General features: G+C 42.3%; 1 protein-coding gene across 1 annotated transcript; it reads right to left on the reverse strand.

Moving 5' to 3' along the window:
- Nucleotides 1–416: 416 nt before the first annotated feature.
- SLC5A8 (solute carrier family 5 member 8) lies at nucleotides 417–23,584 on the reverse strand. Its single transcript, XM_030459308.1, has 15 exons — nucleotides 23,252–23,584; nucleotides 20,391–20,456; nucleotides 19,579–19,630; nucleotides 17,267–17,334; nucleotides 16,259–16,413; nucleotides 14,860–15,000; nucleotides 10,784–10,913; nucleotides 9,210–9,298; nucleotides 7,853–7,965; nucleotides 6,498–6,565; nucleotides 6,107–6,193; nucleotides 4,914–5,107; nucleotides 3,283–3,386; nucleotides 1,508–1,593; nucleotides 417–500 (listed from the first exon to the last, which is right to left on the reverse strand). The coding sequence occupies exons 1-15, from the start codon at nucleotides 23,582–23,584 to the stop codon at nucleotides 417–419; spliced, it is 1,770 nt and encodes a 589-aa protein (XP_030315168.1).
- Between the last annotated feature and the right edge of the window lie 2,810 nt (nucleotides 23,585–26,394).

Genomic DNA, 26,394 nt, shown 5'->3' on the forward strand with positions numbered 1-26,394 from the left:
AGAAAAAAAACAAACCAAAGAAAACAGAAAAACAGCCACATATAGCAGAAGAGTGCTCTTGACAAATAAAAAAAGTTACTTTGTGATAGCGATTTGAGATTGAGATCAGGTATTTTGCAGGAGGCTCAAGAAAATCGGATAAATATTTCACATAAAAACATTGCCTTAAGCCCTGACACCAAGATACAGAGTGAGAAAGTAAGGAAGTGCAAGAAAGATCTCATTCCTTTCTTTAGTAGTCCCAAGGCCATGCAGGAGCAACAGTGCCATGAAGCTCAGCAGATGCCTGTCCAGTGATCCCAGCAGGGCTGGTAACTGACCCAACAGAGGAATGCCAGCAGTGCTTTACATGAATAAAACTGTCCTTGTGGGCTGACATGGCCCCACACCTTTTATGAATGCCACTGACTTTGTTTTTATTTGCTTGCAACATCCATTTCAATGTGGCTGAAAGCAGGGTTGTCAGTTCCATCAGCTGCCCGTTCCTGCTCTTTCTCTGGCTGAAAAACAAGAGAGAAAAGCCACGCTCTGGAATGGAAAACAGACTTCCTCTCTTTGACCTGCAGAAAGCAGAGTTGAACCTGACATACAAGGATGCCTTGCAGGAAAACACATCTTGATTGCTGACAGAGCATAAAGTCTGACTCAGTTAGAAACCACACAGCACATCAGCTTCCAGATGGGTAGTTTTGTTGGGTTTTTTTTTCCAAAAGACTTTGGAGAATAATTTCCAAGATAGTGAAAACAGATGTTGGCCCATTAAAGACAGTGAATGACAATAGCCAGTCTCCATTCATGACAATAGTTTTGTAAAAAGACTCTTCTCTCACTGGTGATCATATACAGAAGCTGAAATATATGAGATGGTACCAGGAGTTGTCTTCAAGGGGGAAAAATGTTTTGCAGACTGGATTATCTTAAAGTTATGATCCTTGCCTGTACTACAGCTTGAAAAGAAATCTATAGTTGTTTTGGTTTTAGTTTTGTTTTTTAAAAAAAAACTAAACAATTTTGCCCTATATTCTCCCTTCTAAGGGATTTTATTACCCCAAAATGTCTCCCCTTTTCTTAGATCTTAGGGAAGAACCTAGGAAACAGATACACTGACTAGAAATGTTTTCTCTCAAACAGTAGCTGATGTTTAAAAAAAATCCAGAATTTAGAGAACATGTGTTTACAAGCAAAAGAGGCTTTGTTGAGTCCAAAGTATGCCTTGGGCCAGCTTCCAGGAGACTTGTGAAGGAGTATTTTGGCAGAAGCCTGGAGAACAACTATCCCTTTTCTCAGCTGCTGCTCTTGCTCAGGAAGTCAAGCTGTGGACAACCATAGCTTCCCTGCCTATGCCAGCTGCTTTACTCCTACTCACCTTGTGGTCTGCTGCTGCCTTAAAGCAGTCATATCAGGCAGGATCTGGTGCCATTCATGCCAGTGGGAAAAAGTAAGACATGGACTGTTTGCATTTGTCCCCAGAGGGAAAGACTCATAAGAGATGAGTAATTGTACTTACTGTCTCAGATGAAGGCCATGTGAAGCTGGACATGAAATCTTCCTTGGTCAGCAGGAATCTACTATCTATGTTCTGCTTTAGTCCTCCTAAGAAATAGGCAGGTTTCAATCAGCCAGGTTTTCACATGTAAATGATATGTCAGAGCCCAAAAATGAACACCATGGCAGATGAACAGGACATGCAGCAAAAGCCAGCCAGTAATAATAGGACTTAGGGATCATTTCTCTACAGTGATGCATACCCCACACCTCTTAAAATATAAAATGATCCCTCGAGGCCTATTCGAAATGCTTTTGCAATCCTCAGAGTTTCCCAGATGCTCCTCAGATTTCTTATTGTGCAAAAAATAAGACAATCATCACAAAAGGAGAAACCCCATAGAATGACACCTGGGAGCACCCTGTCAGTCCAGGAGCTGGGCTACCAAGTGCTGCCCTGGAGCCTGAGCCCCAGTCCTCACTCCCCTATCAGCTGAGTAACCAACCATTTTTATAGCTCATTTTTATAGCAAGTTATTTAAGGGCAGCCCTCATGTGGGGGGGTTGAGGCTTAATGGGATTGTTTGGGTATTTTTAAGCCATGGGATATTAATTGTTTTTGTGAGAGAAAGAAAAGAGATGCAGGGGTTGGCAATTAACTCTGATTGTCACCTGAGGCTTAAATGGGACCTCACTCCACAAAAAGCATAGTGACATTGTGGTCGACTTCTTTTGGGCTTCTGTTTCCAGGGCTGAGGATTTCTCATCTGGATTTAATATGCTGCCTGATTCTCATGTTTTGTTTCATGGCTTGTGGGCTATCTGATCCCAATGTGGTAAGAAGCCAAATTTGTCTCCAAGCATCATGTAGGTGGGAAGAAAGGGCAGAGGAAATCCTCAACAAACTTGCAAGGAAAAGAAAACGGTAGAAGTGTAACTTGTGATTGGTTGGGAGGCACAGGGAAGATAAAGGAAGTGAGTTTGTCTGTTGGTGTGGAATTTCATAGTCCTGGAGAAGCTTCAGGTTGCACAATTAGGTCTGAAATATTACAGATTCAAAGGTGAGGGCTGTCATAGAAAGCTTTCTGGGAATACTGGGGAAAGCTCTAAGAACAGCTGCTGTTGTGCTACTGCTGCCATGCATGAGGTGGATGAGAGATGCACTTTTCACCTCACCTAGCTGCAAGAGTAATGAGGCCATGGGCTTGAAATGAAGTCCCTGCTCTTAGCAGTGAGGTGCTGCTTTTTACCCCTTGCACAAATGATACAGGGAAGCTGAGAAAGACACTAATGTAGCCATCATGCACAGCCTCTGTAGCTCTTAGGTATGTGCTTGGGGAATGTTGAGAAAAGCATGCACTGCCCAGGTGCAGGCAAGAACCCTTGAGTGCTCTGAACTCACTCAAAGTAAAACTGCTTTTATCCTCTAGAAGCATAGGTGCATCTCCTGGCTTGGAGTTCTGAACAGGGACAGCTCTTAAACCTCCAGCCCCTGCTGGCATCTGATAAAACAGGAAAGACAAGTGTCTTATGTTATTATGATTACTATTATTATTGCCTTTCAGGTTAAAAAACTGCTGAAACTTCTTTCTCTTTAGAAATTTGAAGAAACTTTTGCTGTGAGCAGAGACCAAGAGTAGGACACAGAAGGGCTTAGGGGAGGAAAGATTTGAGATGGTAACCTTTACAATGTTTGCAGTAGGGTCACCAGCACTTCCTGTGGCAATCACAGCTCTCTGGTCATCCTAGTTTGAAAGAGATCTAACACACATTAAATCACAGCTCTCCAACTAGTACCTGTTAGAAGGCTGATAATTATTCCCACAGCTACTGTGGTAAGTGTCCCGAGTGTGCTGAAGTAGAGGTAAGACAAGGAATACCAGCTGTCTGCCAGGGCAGGTCTGAAAAAGAGCAGAATAAGTGTTAATCTCTGCTTTCATATAACAAGCAATTTGAAAATGTTTCCAGACAGCATATAAATACAGAGTTCCTTCTGAACCAAGTCACCTCGTAGTCTTGAATGACCTATGTACAATAATATACATGCTGAAAAATTGTTCCAAAATTGCAGGACAAGTTCCTTTATGTGGGAGGAGATAATGTGTGGGATGGAGCAGGTGAAATAGGACATCAGCTTTCCAGATGAAGGGACAATATTATTTAAAGGACAGGACACCAGGAGAAAAAAAAAAAGAAAAAAAAGAGTAGGGAATCAGCCATGTGCAGCTTTTAACAGCCAGAAACCATAGGGCAACTCTCACAGCTCAGGTTACTTTATTTTGTTCTCCCTGGCAAGGTGCTCTGTTGCAATAGTTGCTTCCCTACAACCTTGAGCAATGCAGGAGGCCTTGTGTGAGAGGTGTAGAGTAAGAAACTGCATCTTGGGCACCCACATGCAAACCAGAGTACCTGTTGATTGTATAATGCTCTAAGGTATAAGGATTGAGAATGCCTATAAATGTGTATGTTCAGCTTCTTTCTGTTCCTGCTGTTCCCTATATTATCATTCACAGCTGTAACACTTAATTGTGATTGTCCAGACTAAGATAGATGCAGAGGGCAGAAAATCCCTTACATTTTGCCATATGGGCTATGCTCTCTTCTGAATTTCCTGAGTAGAAATATGTCTGCAGACACAAGCTATTGTAGGTGGAGCTGTTAAACTGGCAAATTGCTCTTTAACTGCCTACTGCTTTAATTCACGTGACAGATTGTGGAAGTTAATCCAGTAACTATAAATGTTATGCTCTCTTAACACCATAGCTCCCAGTAAGGTGTATCCAAGCCTTTAAACTCAAACATTGTGTGTAGTGGAACAGAGCAACCAGGTGCCTCTGATCATCAAGAAGTGGGTGTGAGCCCCAGATGTAGCCAGAAAGGAGTCTCTTGTCTGGGATCGACGCGTTGATACGGTGATATAGACTCGTAGGATGTGATCTGAGTCTATTGCCCACAGGGTGGAACTAGCAAAGATGGTCTGCTGCTATGGAAGCAACCAGCCACTCTCTCAGCTAGCTCTAGAATGAGCTGCCTCAGTGGGTGTGAGCCTCACTATTTATTGGCCCCATGGTCTTGCACATGCTCCATAGGGGCCCTGCCCTGGCTGGGCACAGGTGGAGTTGATAGCGGCTCACACCCACTTCTTGATGATCAGAGGCACCTGGTCGCTCTGTTCCACTACAATTGTGAACTCAAATATATATGAAGATTTTCAGATCAATAGGGAGACTCATTTTGACTTCTGTTCTGGGATAACTCGGACAAACTTCACTCTGACAGGAAAAAATAATCAGAGATAACTACTTCATCTTAAACAGTCTAGTAGGTAAAGCAGAGAGAGATCACTAGGGTAACCCAAATGTTAGACATGTTTGTGTTGCTTGAAAAAAATACATGCTTGGTTGATTGCACATGACAAACTCGTATACCTTGCTGCAGTTGGTTTGTTGAGAATTGTTGTTAATGGAATTGCTGTTGATGTCAAATTTACTGAGGATATATTACAGCCTGCAACTGAGAGATGTAGAGGCTTGGCACTGTTTTCCTGTGGAGGGTACATCTGAGATCCAATTCCAACCCAAAGTGAAATTAAAAAGCCACTGAGGAGACCCACAAAAGCACCCTGCAAAACAGAAAATAAAAGTTGTATTTATATGATAAGGATAAGGCTATTTAAAAAAAACAACAACAAACAAACAACACTTAAATAAGAAACAGTTAAGATAACGTAAACTGTAGGCCCCACAATAAAAATGAAATACACAGTTGGGAAAATGTGAGTGCTTATGAAGTGCTTGGGAAATGGAGTGCTTACTCACAGCTCCTCTTTTTATTTTGCCATTATGCCTTTACAAATAAAGAATAGCTTTGGGCTGCATGCTATATCGGAAAATACTGCTATATTTCACACTGTCCCTGAACAAATACAAAAGAAATTTTTTTCCTTTTTATCATGTGATCTGTTTTTGTAAAAGTCTCTTCTACTTCTGGGTGGGGTTTTTTTGGCTGACAGCTAGTACTTTGGTTTGGGGTTGTTTTTAGTATATACATAAAATTTGCAACAGCAGAGAGGTAAAGGATAGTGATTAGTGACCTTAATAAATAGCAATCCTGTCAGACTAACCCTTGGACTGTATTGCCAAGGTTCATCAAATAATTTTTTTGATAAATTAGCTTAGTCCTCTGGAAATGGTAATTTCATGATGCAGAAGCACTTTCAGAACCTCCAATTCAGTCTGCAAATGTTTAGGCCCCATTTTCCCAGCCTGACCCCCTTTTTGCTCAGACAGGCCAGTGGCTTCTGAGTCTATTGGCTGTTCAGCTACATCTCAAGACACATTGTTCCCTGACTCTAAAACTGTGTTTTCCAGAGATCCTTGCCAAGGTTTCCTTTTTATTCAGATTTTTCCCCCCTCTGGCCCTATAAAAATCTTAATGGGATAGAAATTCCAGTTCTTGTACAGCCCTGTTCACTGCCTTGGGATGAGGAGGAAAAGAAGCATGTCCTCATGGAAAGTATCAAGGAGCTGCCCAATATAAAATTATTGAGTGAAGAGAAGGAAGGAGACACCCAAAACTATCAATTAATTTTGGTCAAACAGGGCTTTAAATTTTTACTTACAATTTCATTTGCAAAGGAGCAGAGGATTCCCAAGGAAAATATTCCTAAAAGGGGGCCACCAATAATGCCAAAAATGCTGAGCGCTGCCTGAGGAAGGAAGAGTCTGCTGTCAGATGCTGAGCAAGAAAGTTGAAGACATTAACAACATGGAAAGAACAGAAAATGCTGATAAGGAAATTATGATGGGTTTTTTCAACTGGAGAGTACTTGCCTGGCAGGACTTAGTATAGTTACAGGGGTGCTTAAAGTAGAGGCTGAGCCACGGGTAGTTTGAGGCCAGTACCCAACAAAGAGTAAAAGCTGATCCCATAATGGCATCCAGCAATTATTTTCTTACATAACTCACTCTAGGTCATTCAACATGGACACAATAAAGCAGTTTGACACCTACCTGCAACAAGGCTCCCAGGACAGATGCCAGTGCAGCCATAGCAATGCAGACTAAACCATAAAACAGGCCTGTGTGGGAAAGGCAGAATGATGAATTAATCTGCCAAAGTTTGATAAAGGCTAATGGAAATGTTCTGTTTAACCCAGCGTGGCCCCTGGCATCTCCAAATCTGCTAGCATCTGTTTTTTGGTGGTTTTTTTTCATGAGAGAGACTGAACTGACTGAAAGGTCAGGTTTCTGTTTATATGGAGTTCATGAAAAACATAACAAAGTCCTCTTCCTGTATACAGCTGAAAATTAGTTACTAAATGGCAGCAGTGGGAATTAGCCACAGTGGCAATACAACACATATTGGTCGTATTTTTAGCTAAGCTCCTGTGTCATAGTCCTTATTATGAGGGAATAATTTTTGCTTTGGAACAAGAAGATAAATGCTGGCAAATTACTGGGAGCTGGAGCCATGACAAAGACCAGCCTGGGTTAGGACACAGTTTCTCTTCCCAGGAACCATAACATTGGGTTATTTGTTTTTCCAACCTCTGCCCCTGTTGAGTTTCACTGAACAAGCAATATGTTAATCTCACAGTTAAATGTCAGGCAACTCATTATAAGACCAACAACAATTCTGGCATAAACATTGATTTCAATTAGACTTATTAAATAACAATAATACTGCTCTCAGGTGAAAATATTTAATACTTGTCACCTGCCACCAGTCTATCATGCTTGTGGTTTTTCCATGCTTACTCAAACACTTCCTTAGGCTACACCTGCAGTTGGTCACAAACTGTACAACTAGCAGACACAGTAATTGGACTCCAGAGATTTAAACCATCTGCCCAACCTAGTTCTGACCCTCCTCCTCGAGCTATGTATTAAACAGGGGAGCTAAACAGACTGAGGGGCTGAGATTGTATCACAGAAAAACTGAAGTTTCTCCTTCTCTTTGATGTTACTGGGACACAATGCTATTGCTTGCATATCACCAAGTTAAGTTTGTTACAAAGTTGTTTCTATAGCTTCTCGCTTTTGACAGATGAAAGAAAAATAAAAGCTGTTTCAGTCTGTGACATTTGGTTTTGTAGTATTGCAAATCAATATTGGATACAGATGCAGTGCACCTTTCCTGCTTAAAGATGAAACAAGATGGCTTTTTTCCCCCTGATGATCACTTGAAATACCTTGTCCCCCTCTTCTGTGTAAAACTGCACAGATGATCTTGTCTCCCAAGTATTGTCCCAGTGTAGTTCTATCAGTGTGAATGCACTTACTACTGACTTCCACTGCCATAAGCAAGATCTAAATCAAACCTTTACTTTATAAAGCGAAAGAGGAGAAGATGTTTCCAGACATACTCATCCCCCTGGATATCCATGACAACTTCTTTTCAGAGAGGGATGGGAAGTATGGCTTAATGAGGTCTTCAACAGTCACAGCAGCCAGAGCATTGATGCTGGAGGACACCGTACTACAGAAGGCAAGATTTATACCATTTTTTTTAATCTTAGAAGCTGAAATCATAGATGACAGATGGGTTATTGGCAGAGAGAAACTGCTATTGCCTATGAACAGTGTCAGAAAAGTAACATAACTGCTGTATTGGTTGAAACAACTTATTATTCCAGGTGGTGTAGTTGTTAGCTTACAAAATTATTTAGAATAATTCTTCTTAGTGAAGACAAGCCAAATACTGATGAAAAGATGGGCCTGGAGAAGTCAATGAAAGTTTCTATTATCTATTATTACATGTGGCTAAACCGTAAATGCTACTGGTATATGTGATGCTTTCACAAATGATTTACACAGTATATAAGTGGGTAGGTAACATTCCTACATGCAGGTCACTGATTGCTTCAAATGCACTCTCAGAGGAGGATTCATATAATCTAATTATAGTCATCTAAAAATTAGTCAACTAGGTGAAACAGAACTGACCCATCCCTCTGGTGTCAGAGAAATTGCCAGTCCCAACACAAAGCCAGGAAGGTGATCTTGTGTCTACATGTACCTTGTTCTCATAAAGCCACCAGCTGCTCCCTGGCTGTTCTCTCTATTTATGTAGGTAGAAGTACTCAGAACAAAAAAAATTATTCTAGTGTCACATTCTTAAGTTTCCTCATTTTTATCAGCTCGCTATTGTTCGGAGCCTTCATTGAGAATTTCCTAAAAGGTGCTCCTTGTGAAAGCTGAACAAAACACTCCCTACTATGGGATAGAAAGGGATTGATTTGTCGCCTTTAGTAAAAATATATGGCGATTTTTGATTTAATGGGGTTCATTCAAGATAACTGGAAACCCAGGAAATCTTATGAACAAGACTCTAAGATCAAGGATGAGTAAAGGGAGATGGCTTTACAGTCACGCAGAATCGAAACTGGTTATTTTGTGTAACCTCTCATTTATAGCACTTAAAAATTCCTCTAGCAGAGGGCTTTAAAAGGATTGAGAGGAGGATTTGCTAGTGCAATGCATTGCATATGGCTAGCTTTTTCTTCATGTAGGAACTAGCAGGTAACTCCAAACAGCTTTGAGTACTAGGACCTCAGAGCACCACTGCTGGGAACTGGATTTTTAAGCTGCACCTTATAGTGCTTTTTTTAAAGAACAAAACTTAGCTAGACAAAGAAATTAAATGCAAAAGCTTTAGTATAAATGACAGTTTTCCTCTAACAAAAAAGTAGCAAAAAATAAGGTTCCAAATTACAAAATTACCTTAATGTCCCACTGTAGGCACTAGCCACAAAAAGCCCTGGCACTCCTGGAAATTCGCTGAGAATATCCATCACTAGGTATGGCATTAGCTGAAAAATTCAGAGAGCAAGAAATATTACTATATTGGCCTATTTTTTCTTTTTGCCACTCTATCATTTTTGTTAGAACTTTCTCATCGGCATTCTGTCCATCTGTCCTAATTCTGGATGTTCCACCTTACACTATTTATTGGTTTTCTAAAGAGAAAACCAATCCTAAAACATCCACTTGAGATACAACAGTCTTGTTTAGACCACCCAGCAGAGGTAAGGATACAGCCATGCCACCAGGCTTGCTTTCCAGAGACAGTGGGATAGGAAGCTAGTTCTGGTAGTCTGCATTGTACATCACTCTGTTAGGCTTGGACACCACTATGGAGCTTATGTCTGGTATTGACTTCACAGAAGGATTTTTTCATACAGTTCAATAATTTCCTTATAATGGAAACAGTGTGCCATTTGTTGACCTTTGCATGATATGAGTGCTGGGAAGAGATAGGATTAAGACTTTCCTTCTGCGAACAGGTTTTTTTAACAGACAAGTTGGTTGTTTTAGTATCTTGATTCCACCAAAAGAATTTGACTGACAGGAACAACTTGATTTCCTTTCTGTATCTCATTTTTTTCTACCCACAAAGACCAGGTAGTCCTGCCTCAGGTACTCCCTTTATCTGTGCTCTTCTCCTGGATTTCCAGGGGTGCTATCCAGAGCTTATGATTACCCCAGGCATAAGCAAAAAAATAGACTTGTATGACTTCCTTGGACCCTGAATGCGGTCAGTCTTTGGGCTCCCAGAGCTTTTGTTCCTCATGTAAATCTGAAGCTCAGGACCCGTTTAGGGAAAGGGCAGTGCTGGTTACAAGATGGTTTCTCTGCAGCACAATACAGCACTGCTTGATTGCCCAGGTCTCACCCGAAGGAAGGAAGGATGCACCATCCCTGGAGTAGCACTGCCTGCTGGGAGCCTTCTTACAGGTGTGCACTGTGGGCACAATTATGTTTCAGAACTGAACAGACTTTTGCTTCCCTCGCTACAGGGCAGTTTTAGGTCAGATGACACGAAGCATCTCGCTTGTGTTCTGCAGCCACTGGCAGCAGCTGCTTCAGCCCTCCCTGGCCACAGACTATTCCTCTCACTCCTCTCTGAAGTGCTGGTTTAGGCAATGCTGGCACTCCCAGTCCTGTTTTGGGTGAAAACCCCACATACTTGCAGAGGTGGGTGGAATGACCACCCTCTACATCGCTGCTGTCCCTGCCACCCTCTTCACCTGGCACTGAGGGACCTGCAGCTCCAGGACAGCCTGGGGACACTGGGACTGAAAAGTGGGAAGGGAAGGACAAGTCTCCTGCTTTCTCTGGTATTCCCTACTGCCACAGTCTCAGTTTAATCCCTCCATGTTACAAACTCACCCAATAAAGGGCTCAGGAATGTCACTGCTCCCAAGCCCCAGGCTCTCGAACCCCTTGCCCTGGTTTTTATGGATGCAGAGGCAGAATTCCACCTGACCACCTTCCCCTGAGACGTGGGGCCCCACCTGGTCCAACGCTGACACCTTCTTTGCTGTCCAGGGGTCACAGTCCCTGTAGATGGAGTAGAGGGACAGGCCGCACAGCACCGACAGGGTCAGTATCACCCAGAGGCCCAACAAGTTGATGTAGAGGGACCTGCACCAACAGGCATGGAAAGACCACGTTGTTAGAGCTCAACATCCTGCAAAACCCCACCGAGGAGAAGTGAGCAAGAGCCAGCACGGAGACCTCCCAGTCAGTGGCTGCCTGCTGGGAAGTGCCAGTATGGCACCCACCGTTTCACTCCAGGTGAGATCTCATTTTTAAATATAGGGATTACACTGTTTGTTTTGATGTTATGGTCTGCATACCCGTCTCCTGACAAAATCTGCTCAGGAGATGACAGGAGGGATACAGCAATCTCTGAGTTTCAACATGTGTGCCAGTTGGATATTGCAGGCAGCTGGCACTAAGACATTCCTCCCCCCACATACCACTTCAAGACAAACCCTGGACAGATTTGTGAGGTGGGGTGCCCCAGATCAAAGTGTGGGGTACCTTTTCATCAGCACCAGCATTATTTTGCCTCTGGAGTTGCAGAGCAGTTGCTTACACAACGCAGGAGTGGCCCTTGTAGAGAAACCAATCTCCCATTTCCCCCCAGGAGAGTCTGGGACCTGGGACCTGGTCTGGTGCCATCAGAGTCAGCTCCAGAGTGCAGGGGTTTGTCACTAACCCTCTTTAATAACTAAACAACTGTTAGTTATTTAGTGGAAGGCTGCTATGGCCCAGTAACTCCACTGTCTCCCCATGTCCTCACAGGAGCTACAGCTAATGCTGAGACAGAGAGTGACATGGTGGTAAGTTTTTAATGCTCCTTGTGCCCCACAGAGCAGGCAGTCTCTCTTGACCATGAAAAACAAGTTGTTCTCCTTGCCCATCTCCTCCCCTAGAGTGGTCTCTTCCCTTCCATCTAACTAGCTGATGTTCTCAGATGTTTCTCGGCTCTTGATGACTGCTGGGTCACAAAGTCCTTCTCAAACAAACACACCCACTGGGAGCTTAGCCTTGAAAAACAGCGTTCCTTTCCAGCAGTTGCCTCCAGGTCATCTGTGTACCATCCACTGATAGCAACTTAACTGCCTGATGGCTCAGATCATATATCTTGGACCTGTGCCAGCCACTAAGCCCTCCACTGGGAAGACCAAACGTCCACTATCTGTACAAATATATCCACACCTGTGATGGCTCAGGAAGCCTTATAGTGCTTTCTGTTCCCAAGAATGTAAGAGGCATCAGCCTTTGGACTGTTCTGGAGGACCATCATGATTAATGAAGAAGCAAACATAACTTTAAAGGCCTTGTACGGCATCAAAATAGACATTTTCAGACAGGCATGATGTATATTAACTGGTTTAACTATCAGTCTTATGCCACAGAAAAATTATTGGCAATCATGATGTAAACTCTTAAACAGGAACTATATAAACATTATAAATAAAAGCCAGTTTACACAAAATAGGAAAACTCTGCATTTATGTTTTGCATTTGCAATTAGGGGCAGTCTAAACACAGAACCAGCAGCATCCTAAATTTCTCTCTAACTTGTAAAAATTAACTAGTTCTCTTCTTATAGATGCTTACATCTTGGTTGGATGTCTTGCATCCATTTAGCTGAAGCTGTTCCTCATTGGCATAATCTGCCTTGAAGCTGATTTAGCACAAAATTTAATCAGTGAGCTAAATCAATCCAGCTCTTTTGTAACATCACTATTAGCACAGACCCTCTAGTAAGGATTAGAAAGTCAAGAGAAAATACAGAAGCAAAATAAATTGTTTGTCTGAATCCAGCAGTTCTTGTTTTCAAACTGTATCAGTGTTCAACAGTGAAAATAAAGCTCTTTTTTTTCCTTCTGATTTGCATCCCAGCTGGTGGTACAACATATGACTAAGCACTGGAGATTAATAATTGTAGCACTATGGAGGAAAGTGTTGCCATTAATTTTGGGTGAGTAACATGGGGCAGAGCTTGGGTGAAGTAGGCACTGTGACTGTACAAGGTTTATTTTCACTTGTTAGTTTCAGGCCAGCTCTAAGATTTTACCACTGAAACATGCCAAGTGATGACCTTGAAAGAACAGTAGAGAAAAATGTGTTAGTGGCTCATATTTTTCTGAAAATTTCTCCTGTTCTGAGTGCCTGTAATTGCTAATATATGAGCATTATGTTCAGCTTGCCTAGTTACTGTTTGAGGATGACAGCACATGCTCCTCCTGCCTACTGGTGTGCTTCTTGAATGCAGTGAAATCCTTTCCCATAGCCTGAGAAAATTCCTTCTCTTTTGACACTGCTAAAGGCCTTCAGAAAAACTTCCAAGTTGGCATCTGGGAAAGAAGTATGTTCTCAACTGTGATTAATTATTGTGCTGCCTCTTTTAAGCCTCTCTGTGTTGGGCTGTCTCTTACAATAAATGCCTCACGAGTACAAAGCCCTCTTAATTGGACCTGTTGACATTTTACACTACTATATACAGGTTAAATGGCAATAAGAGGTGCAGGCCTCTGATATGACTTGCCAGATGTGTTTAATTACATTTGCAAATGAACTAGATAACAACCACAGAATAGCACTTTTACAGATGTGACAAGCTGTGACCATTATACAATTATTTCTCCATGCAGGGGTACATTCCTTGCACGAGCAAAATGCTATGGAGTCCAGCCACCCATATTAGCAGGAGAGGACTCCACTGATTAATAAGGCTGTGTCACCACTAATACAGTATGAGCTATAAACCCCACTCAAACCCCTCCAGAAGCAGATAGCTTTAAGCCCTGGTCAAAGCTGCTGCACTTGCTCAGAAAATCTGCCATGGTGCCAGATTCCCTTTGGCTACACTCTGCTCCTGGGCTGCTCTGGAGATGTTCCTCCTTAGAAAGAGGACGGAGATATTCCAAGAGAGGTACACAGCCCTGAGTGGAGGAGATGCTCAGGAAGAATAGTCTCACTAGCACACAAATCTGGCACAATGCATGCAGTTGTTGTCCTGTATGCAATCATGCCAGACAAAATTATGGTGAAGGATGCACCTCCTGACTCTTGGCAGTGCCAAGAAACTGGAACTCAGTCATGTGCCAGAGATGGTAGAGAAACCACATGGTGTATTGGAGATGTGGCTGCTGATGAGCATAAACTCATTCCTGCCTGCAGTATATAGGAAAAAAAAGTAGATTTTTCGTTATTGCCCCAACAAAAATATTACAGCTCTCAACTGGATATGATTTTGTGGGTACTCTGTTAGCTTTATGAAGTTAAAGCCTTCATAAAACTCCTTCTTTGTATGACACTGTATTGTAGAATTTATAAGGACTATAGTTATGATATTTATTTATATATTTCTCCTATAAAATAGACTTCATGAGCTCATTAAACATTCTTAAATCCTGAGTTATGAACTACTGGCATGATAACTAAAGTTAACACAAGAGAGTTAGTAAATTCTAGACTAAAGGCTAATAAAAAACATTTAAACTCAAGGAAAACAGAACTCCCTGCCAGTTTCCATGGTAAATTAATGAAGAAAAATTAATGAAGAAAACCAAAATACACGATACCTCAGCAATTTTATCACTGAATAAAACATTTCTGTATTTTCTCATGCATATACTCACTGGTATGGAAAAATCTTCTGGTCTTCACTTAAGCAAAACTCGTACATGATTTGGTTTAGTAGAGCAGCAATTCAAGATGCTGTCTTGATATGGCTTCAGCATAAGTACTATATTATTTGGTCTTCAGGTTGCATGCAAACTTAATGCAGCTATTTCTATGCAATAATACTGGCACATTCTGGCACAAAGTTTGATATTACAGAAATTATATCTAATTCAAATACCAGTATTTATTTTGTTGATTTGTCTCCTACCTGGTCCACAGAACAGAAAGCAAAAGTTGTTACCCTCTACAAAAGGGTTTTATCTAGACAAAAAACATTCTCCCCTATAAAGAGCAAGAAAAAAAAAATCCCTTACAAAAATACCTCCCTCATAAAGAACAGTCATTGCTGAATTCAGACATTAAAAGTTACTGCATGCAGACTTACAGTTTTGCGTGGAACCTGGTTTTGCATGAAATGTATCTCTGTATTTGAGACTGGTTAACCCCATATATGCCAAGCCATGTGAAGGACCCACCTATAACAATTGTCCAAAAGGTGTGCCTTTGAAAAGGACTGGGATTAAAGCTACAAGAAGAGGAAGAGAAAACAAATTCAGAATATGAAAATATTCTCATTATTAGAAGACCTTAATGCCTAGGAGAAAGAAATTCCCCATGCTTATTCTAATACAAACTCTATTTATTTGGCCAAATAAATAAAAAAATTCAGAAGATACTCCAAGTTTACATTAAATCACAAAAAACAAATTAGATCACAAAAACCATTACATTAAATCACAAAAAACACATTTTCAAACTGATCCAGTGAAACACTGTGATCTGTCCAACTGTGAAGTTTAACTAAATTATTTGCCCATAAACTAAAGTCTTATGTAGGGCTGGATGATGCCTGTGACTGTTGTGATTAAATGATGCTCTTGTAAGTCCAAAATTCTTATCTAGAGGGACATCAGTCTGGCACCAATATAAGGGTATGGTGTTTTTAAATCACACTTCAGTATAGCCATAAATTGTTCTTTCATTTATTTCATTTTTTGCATCCCTTAATTCTATTTCTTTTCCCATCTGTGAACTCTATGACAGAGGAAGAAGCAGTGCAGTATAACTGCTTCAAGTCAGCCAAACAGATTGAGAAAAGACTGTTCACATGAAGAAAAAAAAATACCCATGACTCTTTTCTGAAGAACTTGGTGCAGAATTTTATAGAACAACCTAATGAGTATTGTGAACTGACAGACAAAAAGATGAAAGGTAATACTTGTCACACTAAATTTTCACTAATAGAACTGGGTGAAGTTTCTCATTAAACATGCAGTAACTTTTTTCTTTTTTTTTTTTTTAACTTGGAAGTGGTTTTTGATTCAACACTGATAGAATGATTTTGATGACATTTTTAGGTTATGACTACAAAAATGGAGAGGAAAATACTACTAAAACTACTTTTAATTTTTCTTTCTGGGAAAAGAAAAACATTTCTCTTTTTTCATATTAAACAAATCTATTATTTTCCTAGCTCTTTTGTTTCAGTGGCTGAAATACCAGATCAGCTGTCTGCAAGCATAAATACAATTGTCCTCTCCCATCCACCACTGACTTTCAGTGGAGTCCAAAAAGTATCAGTAAAACACCTTCTTGACAAAGTAAAAAGTTTCTACTCTTTACAGGACTTTGAGTGGTATAAAACTTAAAAAATATCCTCAAAGCAGGTAAGTTTGTTTAAAAACATACAAAAAATGGGTCATAACTCTGTTCCCTTCTCCTCCTTCCTCATCGGCTCTACTGGTAGCAATACAGAGGCACAGCATCTGCAAGTACAAACTCACTCCCAGAAGTTTAATCTTCCTCCATAGTAGGAATCATTAACAATGCGTCCAAGTCCTCCCTGAACCGCCACAGCTCGAATAATCACAGAGGAAAATCCAGCAACCATTATTCCAACCTGGAAAACGTCCGTCCAGACTACTGCCTTCAGACCACCCTGCACGAGGAAGAGCATGTATCAGGTATGACAGGGCAGCAGCACTCTTGCTTTGTGCTCACATTCAACTAAGGGAAATGTTACCCTGAGGATTATGTGTAATAGATTACATTCACCTTTTTCCTTTATAGAAATAATTCTGCACTAGGATGTTTTGAAATTGTATCCTGAAACATAGTCAGGACATGCTGGCCCTATTTTGAAGTGCACTAGAATTTGCTTTGGCCAGACAAGTAGTTTAACCCAGTATTTCCATCATCAAACAACCTAATTCAGAACTTTGATTCCAAGATAAATGGGCGAACACTACTGATCTTGCATACGTAGTGTACCACAAAGCGTACCATTCGTGTGAATAAAAACAAACATTATTTAACCAAACATAAATGATCAAATTTCTGTCAGTGATGTTCTATTTAATAATTCTTGGGCACTTGGTCAATTAACAGTAACCTAAAGGCCAATCTGTTCATGTGGCGCTTGCTGTTTTCAGTTACTACATTCAAGAACAGACAGGACTACTACAGCTGCAGTAAGCAGGTGCTTAAAAAAATCATACAGTGAAACCCCACTACATTAAAAGAAATACCACAGGAGCATTTTTAGTAAAGAAAATCTTTTGCTATTCTTTGCAAAAACAGAAGTTGGAATGTATTAAAACAGAAAAAGTTTGCATCACATCATGACTACATTTTCATCTGGTGAAGTCCTTGGGTGAATATGGCCCTGTGTCTACTGTGAAATGTACTGCCCTGGGATAACCCCAGTTTTCAGGTTAATTTCTAATAAATTCCTTATTTAATATGAATGGTGAAAGGAACAGAGATTTTTCTCAGCTTAGGAGCCCACGTACCACTGTGCAGTAGAAAGTGCAGACCAGGCCAGTTGCCACCACTGCACCCCACAGATCAAAGCCAGTAACTGAAAGAAAGGGAAATGGCACCAGTGTGAAAAAAGCATTAGACACAAATAAAATTAGGTTAATATTTTACCAAATCTGTCTGCTGATGAATAACATTAATAAGTTGAACGCAATAATAATAAAAAAGCAACAGAAGATTTGTGTCTAAACCAGGTGGTTCACCTTGACAAGTTTTAAAAATGAAACAGTTGTTACAGACATTGGAAAGTGGTTACATACATTGGAAAGTGCTCAACAGTTAGATATATTTCAGGATCCAGGAGGCTCTCTATCTTCAGTGTAAATTCTGTCAAACGATACATCCAATATGCCTGTAGGCCCCAACTCAGGAAGGGTTTAAAATACATGTCCTTCTTTTGAAGTGTCTGGGTAGTCCCAAGGAGTCTTTAGGCAAGGATGTAAGCAGGTAAACAGCACAGAGATGCTCCATAGAGGCAAGGTGATTTGAGTATGGTCTGTATGTCTTAGACCAAAAGCCTCTTTCTTCTCATAGAATCATAGAAGGTCAGGTTGGAAGGGACCATCTGGTCCACCCCTTCTAATATTACTGTTTATATGATGTGTCTCAGCACCTTGTCGAGCTAAGACTTAAGACTTTCCAAAGTGAGGGAAACCAACACTTCCCCTGGGAGTCCATTCCAATGTCTGACTGACCTCGTGAAAAATTTTCCTCTTGTAGTCAAACAGAATTTCACCAGGAGAAACTTGTTCCCATTGCCCCATGTCTTGTCCATATGATTCCCTGTACATAGGGAGTCTATCTTCTTTGTAGCTGCCCTTTAAGTAATGGAACATGGTAATAAGGTCTCCCCTGAGCCTTCTCTTCTCACGTCTGAACAGACACTTTTCTCACCATCTCCTCACACAGCAGGTGATTTTATCCTCTGATCATCCTTGTAGCCCTTCTCTGGACCCTCTCCAGCCTGTCTGCATCCTTTTTGTAGAGCGGGGACCAAAACTGGATGCAATACTCCAGGTGTGGTTTGACAAGCACAGAGTAGAGTGGGATGATGACTTCTTTGTCTCTGTTGGCGATGCTTTGTTGATGCAACCCAGCATCTTGTTGGCTTTCTTTGCTGCTGCAGCATATTGTTCACTCATGTGGACCCTGTTGTTTTATTCTTCTTTCTTTTAGGCAAACATGAGAGTACATCCATGCCAGACAACACTGTGCTGTCATTGGCATGTAAGCTGTTACTGGCCCAGTTTGGCACATCCACATACTGCCAGGTAAGGCACTGGGGGGCTCCCTGACAGACAGCTCAGGCTAATGAGAAAGGGCAAAAAACCTAATGAAAATCATCGTTTCTAGTTGAGAGCCGTCTAGATCATAGCTTGGTTTAGTGTACACTCTCAGGACAAATAAATAGAAACATAAATATAAATAATAAAAACAACAAGGATATAAAACCTGTGGGACTTACACACAGGAGGAGATGAGTGTAGACAGTGTTGGGGTTTTTTTTCTTTTGTTTTGTTCAACAAACAAGAAAAAAAAAACCCAAAGAAACCAAAACCAATACCCTTCTAGCCAAAATGATTCATTTTTGTTTGCATTTTGTCTTTCCTTTTCTTGCCAAGTGAACAAATTGTCAGGTTAAGTTTTCTTTGGCTCCACATAAAGGCTTTTTTTCCCTCTAAACATAAAAGTGTCTTATTTTCCAAGCAAAGAGTAATTTTGAAGCAGAAAATTGAAACAATTAATTTGCTAAATATCACAACAAAGCTTTTAACTTCAAGATATCTTTGCTGTTGATTTGATTTCCCAAGCAAAATGATAGGCTTAATTAAACAGTCCTCCTCTGGAAGAAGAGTACTTAATCAGGGGAATTAAATGTGTGCTTAGTCTTTCTGTTGCCTTCAAATTTTATTTAAGTCTTCTTAACTTTTCTGAATGTAGCCATGACCTAAGAATATTGCATGAGGAGTAAATGAGAGCTGATATTTCATTTAAGCTTCTTCTAGAATTCTTTACAGGTAGGGATTAAGGGACTAGGATGACAACTGGAAGGACTTCTATCAGAGTTCCCATTAGGATCAATAGAAAGACTTCACAGTCAATTCTTGAGATGTATCTTTAGGTGTGCATTACCAAAAAAAAAACCCAACCAAAAAAACCCTCAAGACAACCAACCAACCAAGCAAACAAAAAAAAACCAAAAAACAAAAAACATACAAGTAGTATCTGCAGAAGAAAATGTAAGATGTAAAATAGAAGAAGAGTTGCAGTATAGCCATCTTACCTTGATTTAGGGCTAAAGCTGGAGCATAAATGACAATACCAGTATACAATACCTAGGAGAGAAAAAAGGTGTAAAATCAAAAGAAATGGAAATTCCTGGGAACAGTGATGGCTTCCTGAGATGGTTTCTCTTCAAGCATTTATGCAGTCTCCATTTCCTAAATTCATAGTAGTTGAGAAATAATTCCAGTATCGACTCATCAAATGGGCTGGATATGCCAAACTGCACTCAACAATAACTTCAGAACTGATCTAGTTTAATACTTTCCAAAGCAGTAATTTGATACTTCACAGTTTGCAGATACCCATTTTTTTTTCCAGTGGTGGTGGTACAAACCCTTGTATAGGAAATAACAGCTCCTGGCAGCTTATTTTGACACCTTTCATAAGCCCTTGAGAACTAGGCTCCCAGAATCCATGGACAAGAGAATGAAAACTGCCATTGCAGATAACTGGGGTGTGTTTACATTTTGAACTCATTGTAGGTTTCTCTATCAGGTAAGCAAATGACTGTTCTTTGCACTGCTACCCTACAGTGAGGGGTCACTTGGGTCACTCATCTCTTGGCATGGTGCTGATGCCAAGTGACTGCTTTGGGTGCTCAGCAATAAAAGCAGAAGAACCAAAGGGGCAGGTAGCCCAGAATCTGCTACTCACCTCTTTTGCTTTGGACCAGAAAGAGCTTTTTCATATTCCCAGCCTCACACAAACTGTGGCAACCTTATCAACCATTCAGAGAAAACATCCAGTTACACTAAGCTGAGGAATCCTGATGGCTATGAGGACCACACAAAAGCTTTGAGGTTTACTTGCCGTTTGTATAATGAAGAGGCCTGTTCCACAGAGGCGCAGGTTTTTATTAAAGCGAAGCTCTAAGTACTGCAAAAGAGAAGAAAGCCCAAATGTTTCTATCAAAACTTGGCAATATTGATACAGCTAGATTGAAGGAACAAGCAACACAGAATGGGCACAGCATCTCTTTTATACTTTCATGAATGGCCAAAACTCCTAGGGTCACCTTGACTAATATCTCTCTCAACTTGATTTGGTATTTCTTTAGAGACTTCACCACTGTGTTAGGGTGTGGGAGCAACTGAAGTAGATGTGAGCTAGTCAGCATATGATGGAATCTGCAGACTGGAAACTGGTGCCACCCAGTTCCCTCAAGGCACTCAGACACAGAGCTGGGCATTGTTACCTGGCAAAGACCAGTACGTGTCATCACTGAATCAGTGAATATCCTGAACTGGAAGGGACCCGCAAGGACCATCAAGTCTAACTCTTGACTCCTTAGAGGCCAACCAAGAAGTCCACCATCATGTACCATCAAACAACAGAACACACTTGCATTGTGAAATCAGTGAAAAACAAATGTTACGGCTATTCCTAGGTCTTAGTTGATTTGAAAACCAGCATTATCTCTCCATATGAATTGATGCAAGGTTTTCAGTGGTAAACAGCTTTTTCCTATGGTAACCTTACCTTCTGCACTGCTCAAAGCTCACCATCTTCTAATGGTAGTGGAAATCTAGCCTTTTGTGAAATAGGAACCTTTGCTTTTCTGTCTACTCTGGGACAGCACAATCCCTGAATGAGTTTGTCATTCTGCAGGGCAGATTTCTTCCCACCATCTGTCCTAACAACCCTCTAGGGTGTGTGGTTGCTTGTACAAAAGGAATCGCCTTTGCCTGCCAGTCTGTTTGGTGGACAGACACTGAAGTATCTCAAAGTGTTCACTCTTGAACTGAGCATTTAAAACATGTTGTCTCAGCACTCTCATGCTGCGCCTTTAGACACACACTAAAAGTTGTTTAATCTCTTCATTCTGTCCACAAATAGAAGATGTATCTTTTATAGGTGCATTTCTTTGCTTTAAGCACATTATCACTGGGTTTCCAGCTGCAATTATGTCTTTATGTAATTATGAGCCATCCTCACATCACCACAGGCGAATCAAAGCTTAAGACAGACCAGCAGTTCATCTGTCTGGGATGTATTATTTCTTCAGATGCCAAGATCAACAAAGAGCTAGGCAACAGATTAGCAAAGGCATACAGATTAGCAAAGGCATACAGAGCAGAAGACTTCATAAAAGAGTTTGGAGCAATAAACACCTGAAGAAAAGTACAAAGATCAGTGTCTACAGTGCCATTGTACTGTCTGCTCTTTTATATGGGTCTGAATCACGAGTCATCTACCACCCCCTTGAACACTTCCAGGCAGGGGTCACCAGTACTGAGGCCATGATACTGAGGATGCAGCTGCTCTGGGCAGGGCACATCTCCAGGATGCAGGATCACCACCTCCCTAAGATTGTGCTCTATGGTGAACTTGCCACCAGGTGCCACAACAGAAGAGCACCAGAGAGGAGATACAGGGACTGCCTGAAACAATCCCTCAGCTCTGGCCATAATGACTGCTAGCAGTGGTCTCCCAATCGGGAGACATGGAGACATGGAGGCTGCTGCCTCCTTTAAGAACACAGCAGAATCAGTCTGGAGGAGAAAGACAACTCAGAAAGCACCATGCCTTGGCTGTCCACTCACAGGACACTTTCTGCTCTGCCTTTTGCAGCCCCACTGCCTGTCCCTCATTGGCCTCATCGGCCATCAGCATGCCTTAAGCAAGTGTGGGGAGAGAGAGCCCTTCTGAAATCTTTGTTCCTGAAGCCAAGACATGATAACTGACAGTCTAAAGATTAGTAGTTTATAACACATTGGAAATTATCAGAGATTTCTCTTGGTGAATTCTTACCTAAATATACCAACAGAAACCTTGTTTTCAGCCTCCAGTACTGCAATACCCCTGCTAAACACAGTAAAATGCAAAAGACCAAAGCAGCAGCTACCCAAAGACTTAAGCCTACACCAATGTCCTTCCTTAGTCCCCTATGAAGAGAAATTGCCTCCAAATCTGCAGCTAGGTACTACCTCTATGCAGGAAAATAAAGAAGTTGTACAGACCTTCTAAAATCAAAAGAAACTCCCAACCAGATACTTCCTCACCTCGAAATAGCCTGTATGCTGACAGCTATAGCTTTAACTTACATGCTGAGCTGAAGAACAGTTCAGCTGATTTTGCTGGAAGTCTGCAAATTCTCCCAGACACAGAGCACTTGCTGATCCCCCTGTGTAAGCATGATGGAGAAGACATCCACCAGTGTGAATGGCCTCAGGCAGAAATGAAATTTCTCAAAAATTTCTAGTAACAGCACAAACATATTCTGACAGAAGGGGGCTTTCTTGGCAGCACCTGAGCTTTAGCAACCTATCTGGAGGGACCATGATTTGCTAACTCTGGTTCCTATGAAAGATGCTCTTGCATTCTGCTCTTGAAATATTAGTTACATATAATTTCCCACATATCACCATCCAAGCTGCACAAGGACTAATCCACCTGCTGAACTGAGTATTTGGAGAGAAGAAATGGATCTGGCATGGTGCACAGCTCCTGAGCCAAAACAGCAGGGTTGAGCATCTCTGTGGGGGCAACCTGGGTGGCTTGAGGACAAAGCAGGTCGCACCCTTTGGGCAGAGCCTTGGAAATGTGCGGCAGCACAAAACGCAGAGGAACTTGGAAAAAGCCTGAGGGGAGACATGTGGAAAGCAGGCAAGAGAGCTCTGTCCCCCAAGCTCCCTGAAGGCTGCAGAAAAGCTTCTCCTACATCACCTTACCTCGTAGGTGCTGGTAATGCCCAGCTTGTAGAAGACAGGCAGGAAGATCTCAGAACTGCCCAGCACCGCCACGGTGTAGGCGATGGCGAAGATGCAGAACATGGCACCGTGGCGGTAGATCTCAGCAGGGGTGCCCAGCACGGTGATAGCCGACATGAAGCTGGCGGTGAGGGAGATCGCAACAGGGACAGCGGTCATACTGCGGCCCCCTATGAGGAACTCCTTGGATGTCTCCTTCCCTCGCCTCACGAAGGCGTAGTAGACGCCGATGGTGGCCGAGACCGCCAGCATGGCCGCGAAGACCACGTAGTCCCAGGCGGAGAAGCGCCCCATGCTACCACAGGGACTGCCCCTCGGGGACACAGATCAGCCCCAAAACCAGAGGGGGAACTGCTGCCCCTGCAGAGCACGGGGCGGCCGGCAGAGACGTAAAGGGAACGGGAACCGGCGGGGGTACCGCGGTACCGTAATTCCCCAGCGGGGCAGCTGAGGAGCGGTGCGGGAGGTGTCTCCCGGCGGTGACAACTGAGGAGCCGCTCGGTGCTTCGAGCCGTGCGGTGTCCCGCGTCGGGGCCGTCGAGGAAGGGGTCGGGGCGTCCTGCAAAGGTGTCGGCGCCTGTGCCCCGGGAAGCCGTATGAGGGTTACGCCGGCACCGGCCGTCCGAGTGAAGTAGCCGGGATGGCGGGCGGGACTTATAAGGGTCCCGGTGCCGCTCCTCCCCGCGGCGGTGAGCGGCCCTGAGGCGGAGAGGGAAGAGGCGGCGACCCTGGCCAGACGGCGCGGACCCGGCCGGGTCGTCTCGGGGTTTTCCATCGCTGTGATTACGGACCCTGTGCCGCGCTGCAGAGCCCTTCCTCATCGGGGTTACCACCACCACCACAAAGTAGGGTCACGGAAGAGGGTTTTGTAGGGAAGGCAAATCACCCGACAGTTCCCCAGGATGGTATTTCTCATTAGCGTATGCTACCGTCACTGCAAATGGAGGTGAAAATTGAATGGTAGCATCGCAGAATGGTTCATCATCTAGTTCTAAGCCCCCTACCCAATGTTTTAATATATACATTTCTACGCATTGAGAGATCTGGAAGGTATCTCAATAAATGGAGTGAGTCCAGAGGAGGGCTATGAAAATGATCAGGTGAGTGGAAAACCTTTCATATGAAGAAAGGCTGAGGGAGCTGGGGTTGTTCAGCCTGGAGAAGAGAAGGCTCTGGGGAGACCTATTAGTGACCTTACAGTATCTGAAGGGGGGTTACAGGAAGGCTGGAGATGGACTGGTTGCAAGGGCTTGTAGTGATAGGACGAGGGGTAATGCTTTTGAATTAGAGAAAAAAATAGATTTAGACTGGATGTTAGAAAAAAATTCTTTACCGTGAGGGTACTGGAAAAATGGGTCAGGTTGCCCAGGGAGGTACTTGAAGCCTCATCCCTGGAGATATTCAAGGTGAGGCTTGACGAAGCTCTGAGCAACCTAATCTAGCTGACGATGACCCTGTTTACTGCAGGGGTGTTGGATTAGATGACCTTTAGAGGTCCCTTCCAACCCAAATTATTCTGTGATTCTATAAACTGAGATGCACATTTGGCAAAGTGAGTTGCTGAACTCTCTAGATACATGACAGTCAAGCCCTACTACCTATGTTGTCCTCGCTGAAGTTTTGCTGATGGTCTTCAACTAATGCCAGGTTCAAGAGTCAAAGTTAACAAGAGCATCACAGATAGAGCTTCATATATTTTACCCACAGGGGAATGCATCAAAACCAGCTATGGGATTTCAAGGCCTGGGACGTCAAGTGCCTGTTTCTTACTGCACATCTGGGACTAACACAGCATATACTACATTTGGCCATTTTACCTTATATTAGCAGTCCCAGGAGGGGGATTGAGTTAGCTGAGTAAATTGGGCCTGACAGCAGCACAACTGCACAGAGCACACCTGGCATCAGGGCTCAGAGGCTTTGCACAGAGGTTTTTATTTAGCACATAATCACCAGTTTAAAGAAAATACTCCTTTGCAGCAGTTAGGTATGTCTCTCCTCCACAGCCTCTCCTGACTCCTATCCACAGCTTGGTCTTTGCTGCAAGTGTTCTGCATTCATCACAAGGCTCTCTGACCTGCCTGCATCTGACCTATTTGAGATAGTTTTCAGCAGCCTTCTGTATTTTAGAAAGAACTCACTGGCCAAACACCCCACAGCCAAACCCAGCTCACAGAGCACTTTTATCACCATGGGAGTTCTGGATTTGGCAAGCATTTCTAGGTGTTTCTGAGTATTGGAAGGAGGGGATACAGGTAGAAGGCCAGTTTGGCAGGGTTATTAGGTTGAGCTGTGAAATCATACCTGTGTTATTCTGGCCCCAAGGTGCACATCTGGGTATATAAATGTTCCTGTACATACCAAAGCTGGACACTGTGGTGCAAGCAGAGTGTCCTAATATCACCACAGCAGGTTAGGGAGTTTATCTGTCTGTCCCAATTTCTCTTTTATGACTTATACAATGATTAACAGCTTTCAGACATCCTGCTGAGGAAGAGCAAGAAAGAAACCTGTACCCCTACCAAAAACAACAAAGAAATTATGCTACTGAATTATCCATTATCTGAGGTGTTTTTTACTACCAGCTTTTGATCACATGAGGGATGAGAAACCCTCCCAGCAAAGCTCCAGTCAAGATGAGCATTTTCCCACACAGTACAATGAACTGGTGTTGTCTGGAAAAAATACATGTTGCAAAAAACATGACCCACTGTCACAGTAAAGGCATAAACAGCCTCCTGCCAAGACCCACAGCTGGTGGTGTTCAGAGCTTTGTGCTCAGTGTTATTTGTTTGCACTCTTTCAGGTATTATGTTGCTCAAACCCTTCAAACAATAACATGCATTTAAAGCATTAACTACATGGGATTAATACAGTTTTGATTCTGCTTCTTTATCATTTTTGACATAATGTAAACACAGCAAGTGATAACATGTATTGGAAAACAAATCATGCTTCTTAAATGAAACAAAAGCAGCTATGAGGAAATGCATGTCATCCTGGTTTCAGGTGGCATCTTTTATTCTTTTTACAGGAGTGTTAAGCAAATCGTCTTTCAAATGTCATCATGACCTCTACAGCAAGAAAGTCTGGGTCCTCCCATT

This window comes from Calypte anna, chromosome 1 (genome assembly GCF_003957555.1).
Source record: "Calypte anna isolate BGI_N300 chromosome 1, bCalAnn1_v1.p, whole genome shotgun sequence".
Lineage (NCBI taxonomy): Eukaryota > Metazoa > Chordata > Aves > Apodiformes > Trochilidae > Calypte > Calypte anna.

Coding starts and splice junctions, on each gene's coding strand:
- SLC5A8 (XM_030459308.1), bottom strand. CDS start 23,584: ATGGGGCGCTTCTCCGCCTGGGACTACGTGGTCTTCGCGGCCATGCTG. Junction 17,335..19,578: donor AGCTTTAGCCCTAAATCAAG/GTAAGATGGCTA, acceptor CCTTTCTTTCAG/TTACTGGCTTTGATCTGTGG. Junction 9,299..10,783: donor AGGTGTCAGCGTTGGACCAG/GTGGGGCCCCAC, acceptor TGAATTTTTCAG/CTAATGCCATACCTAGTGAT.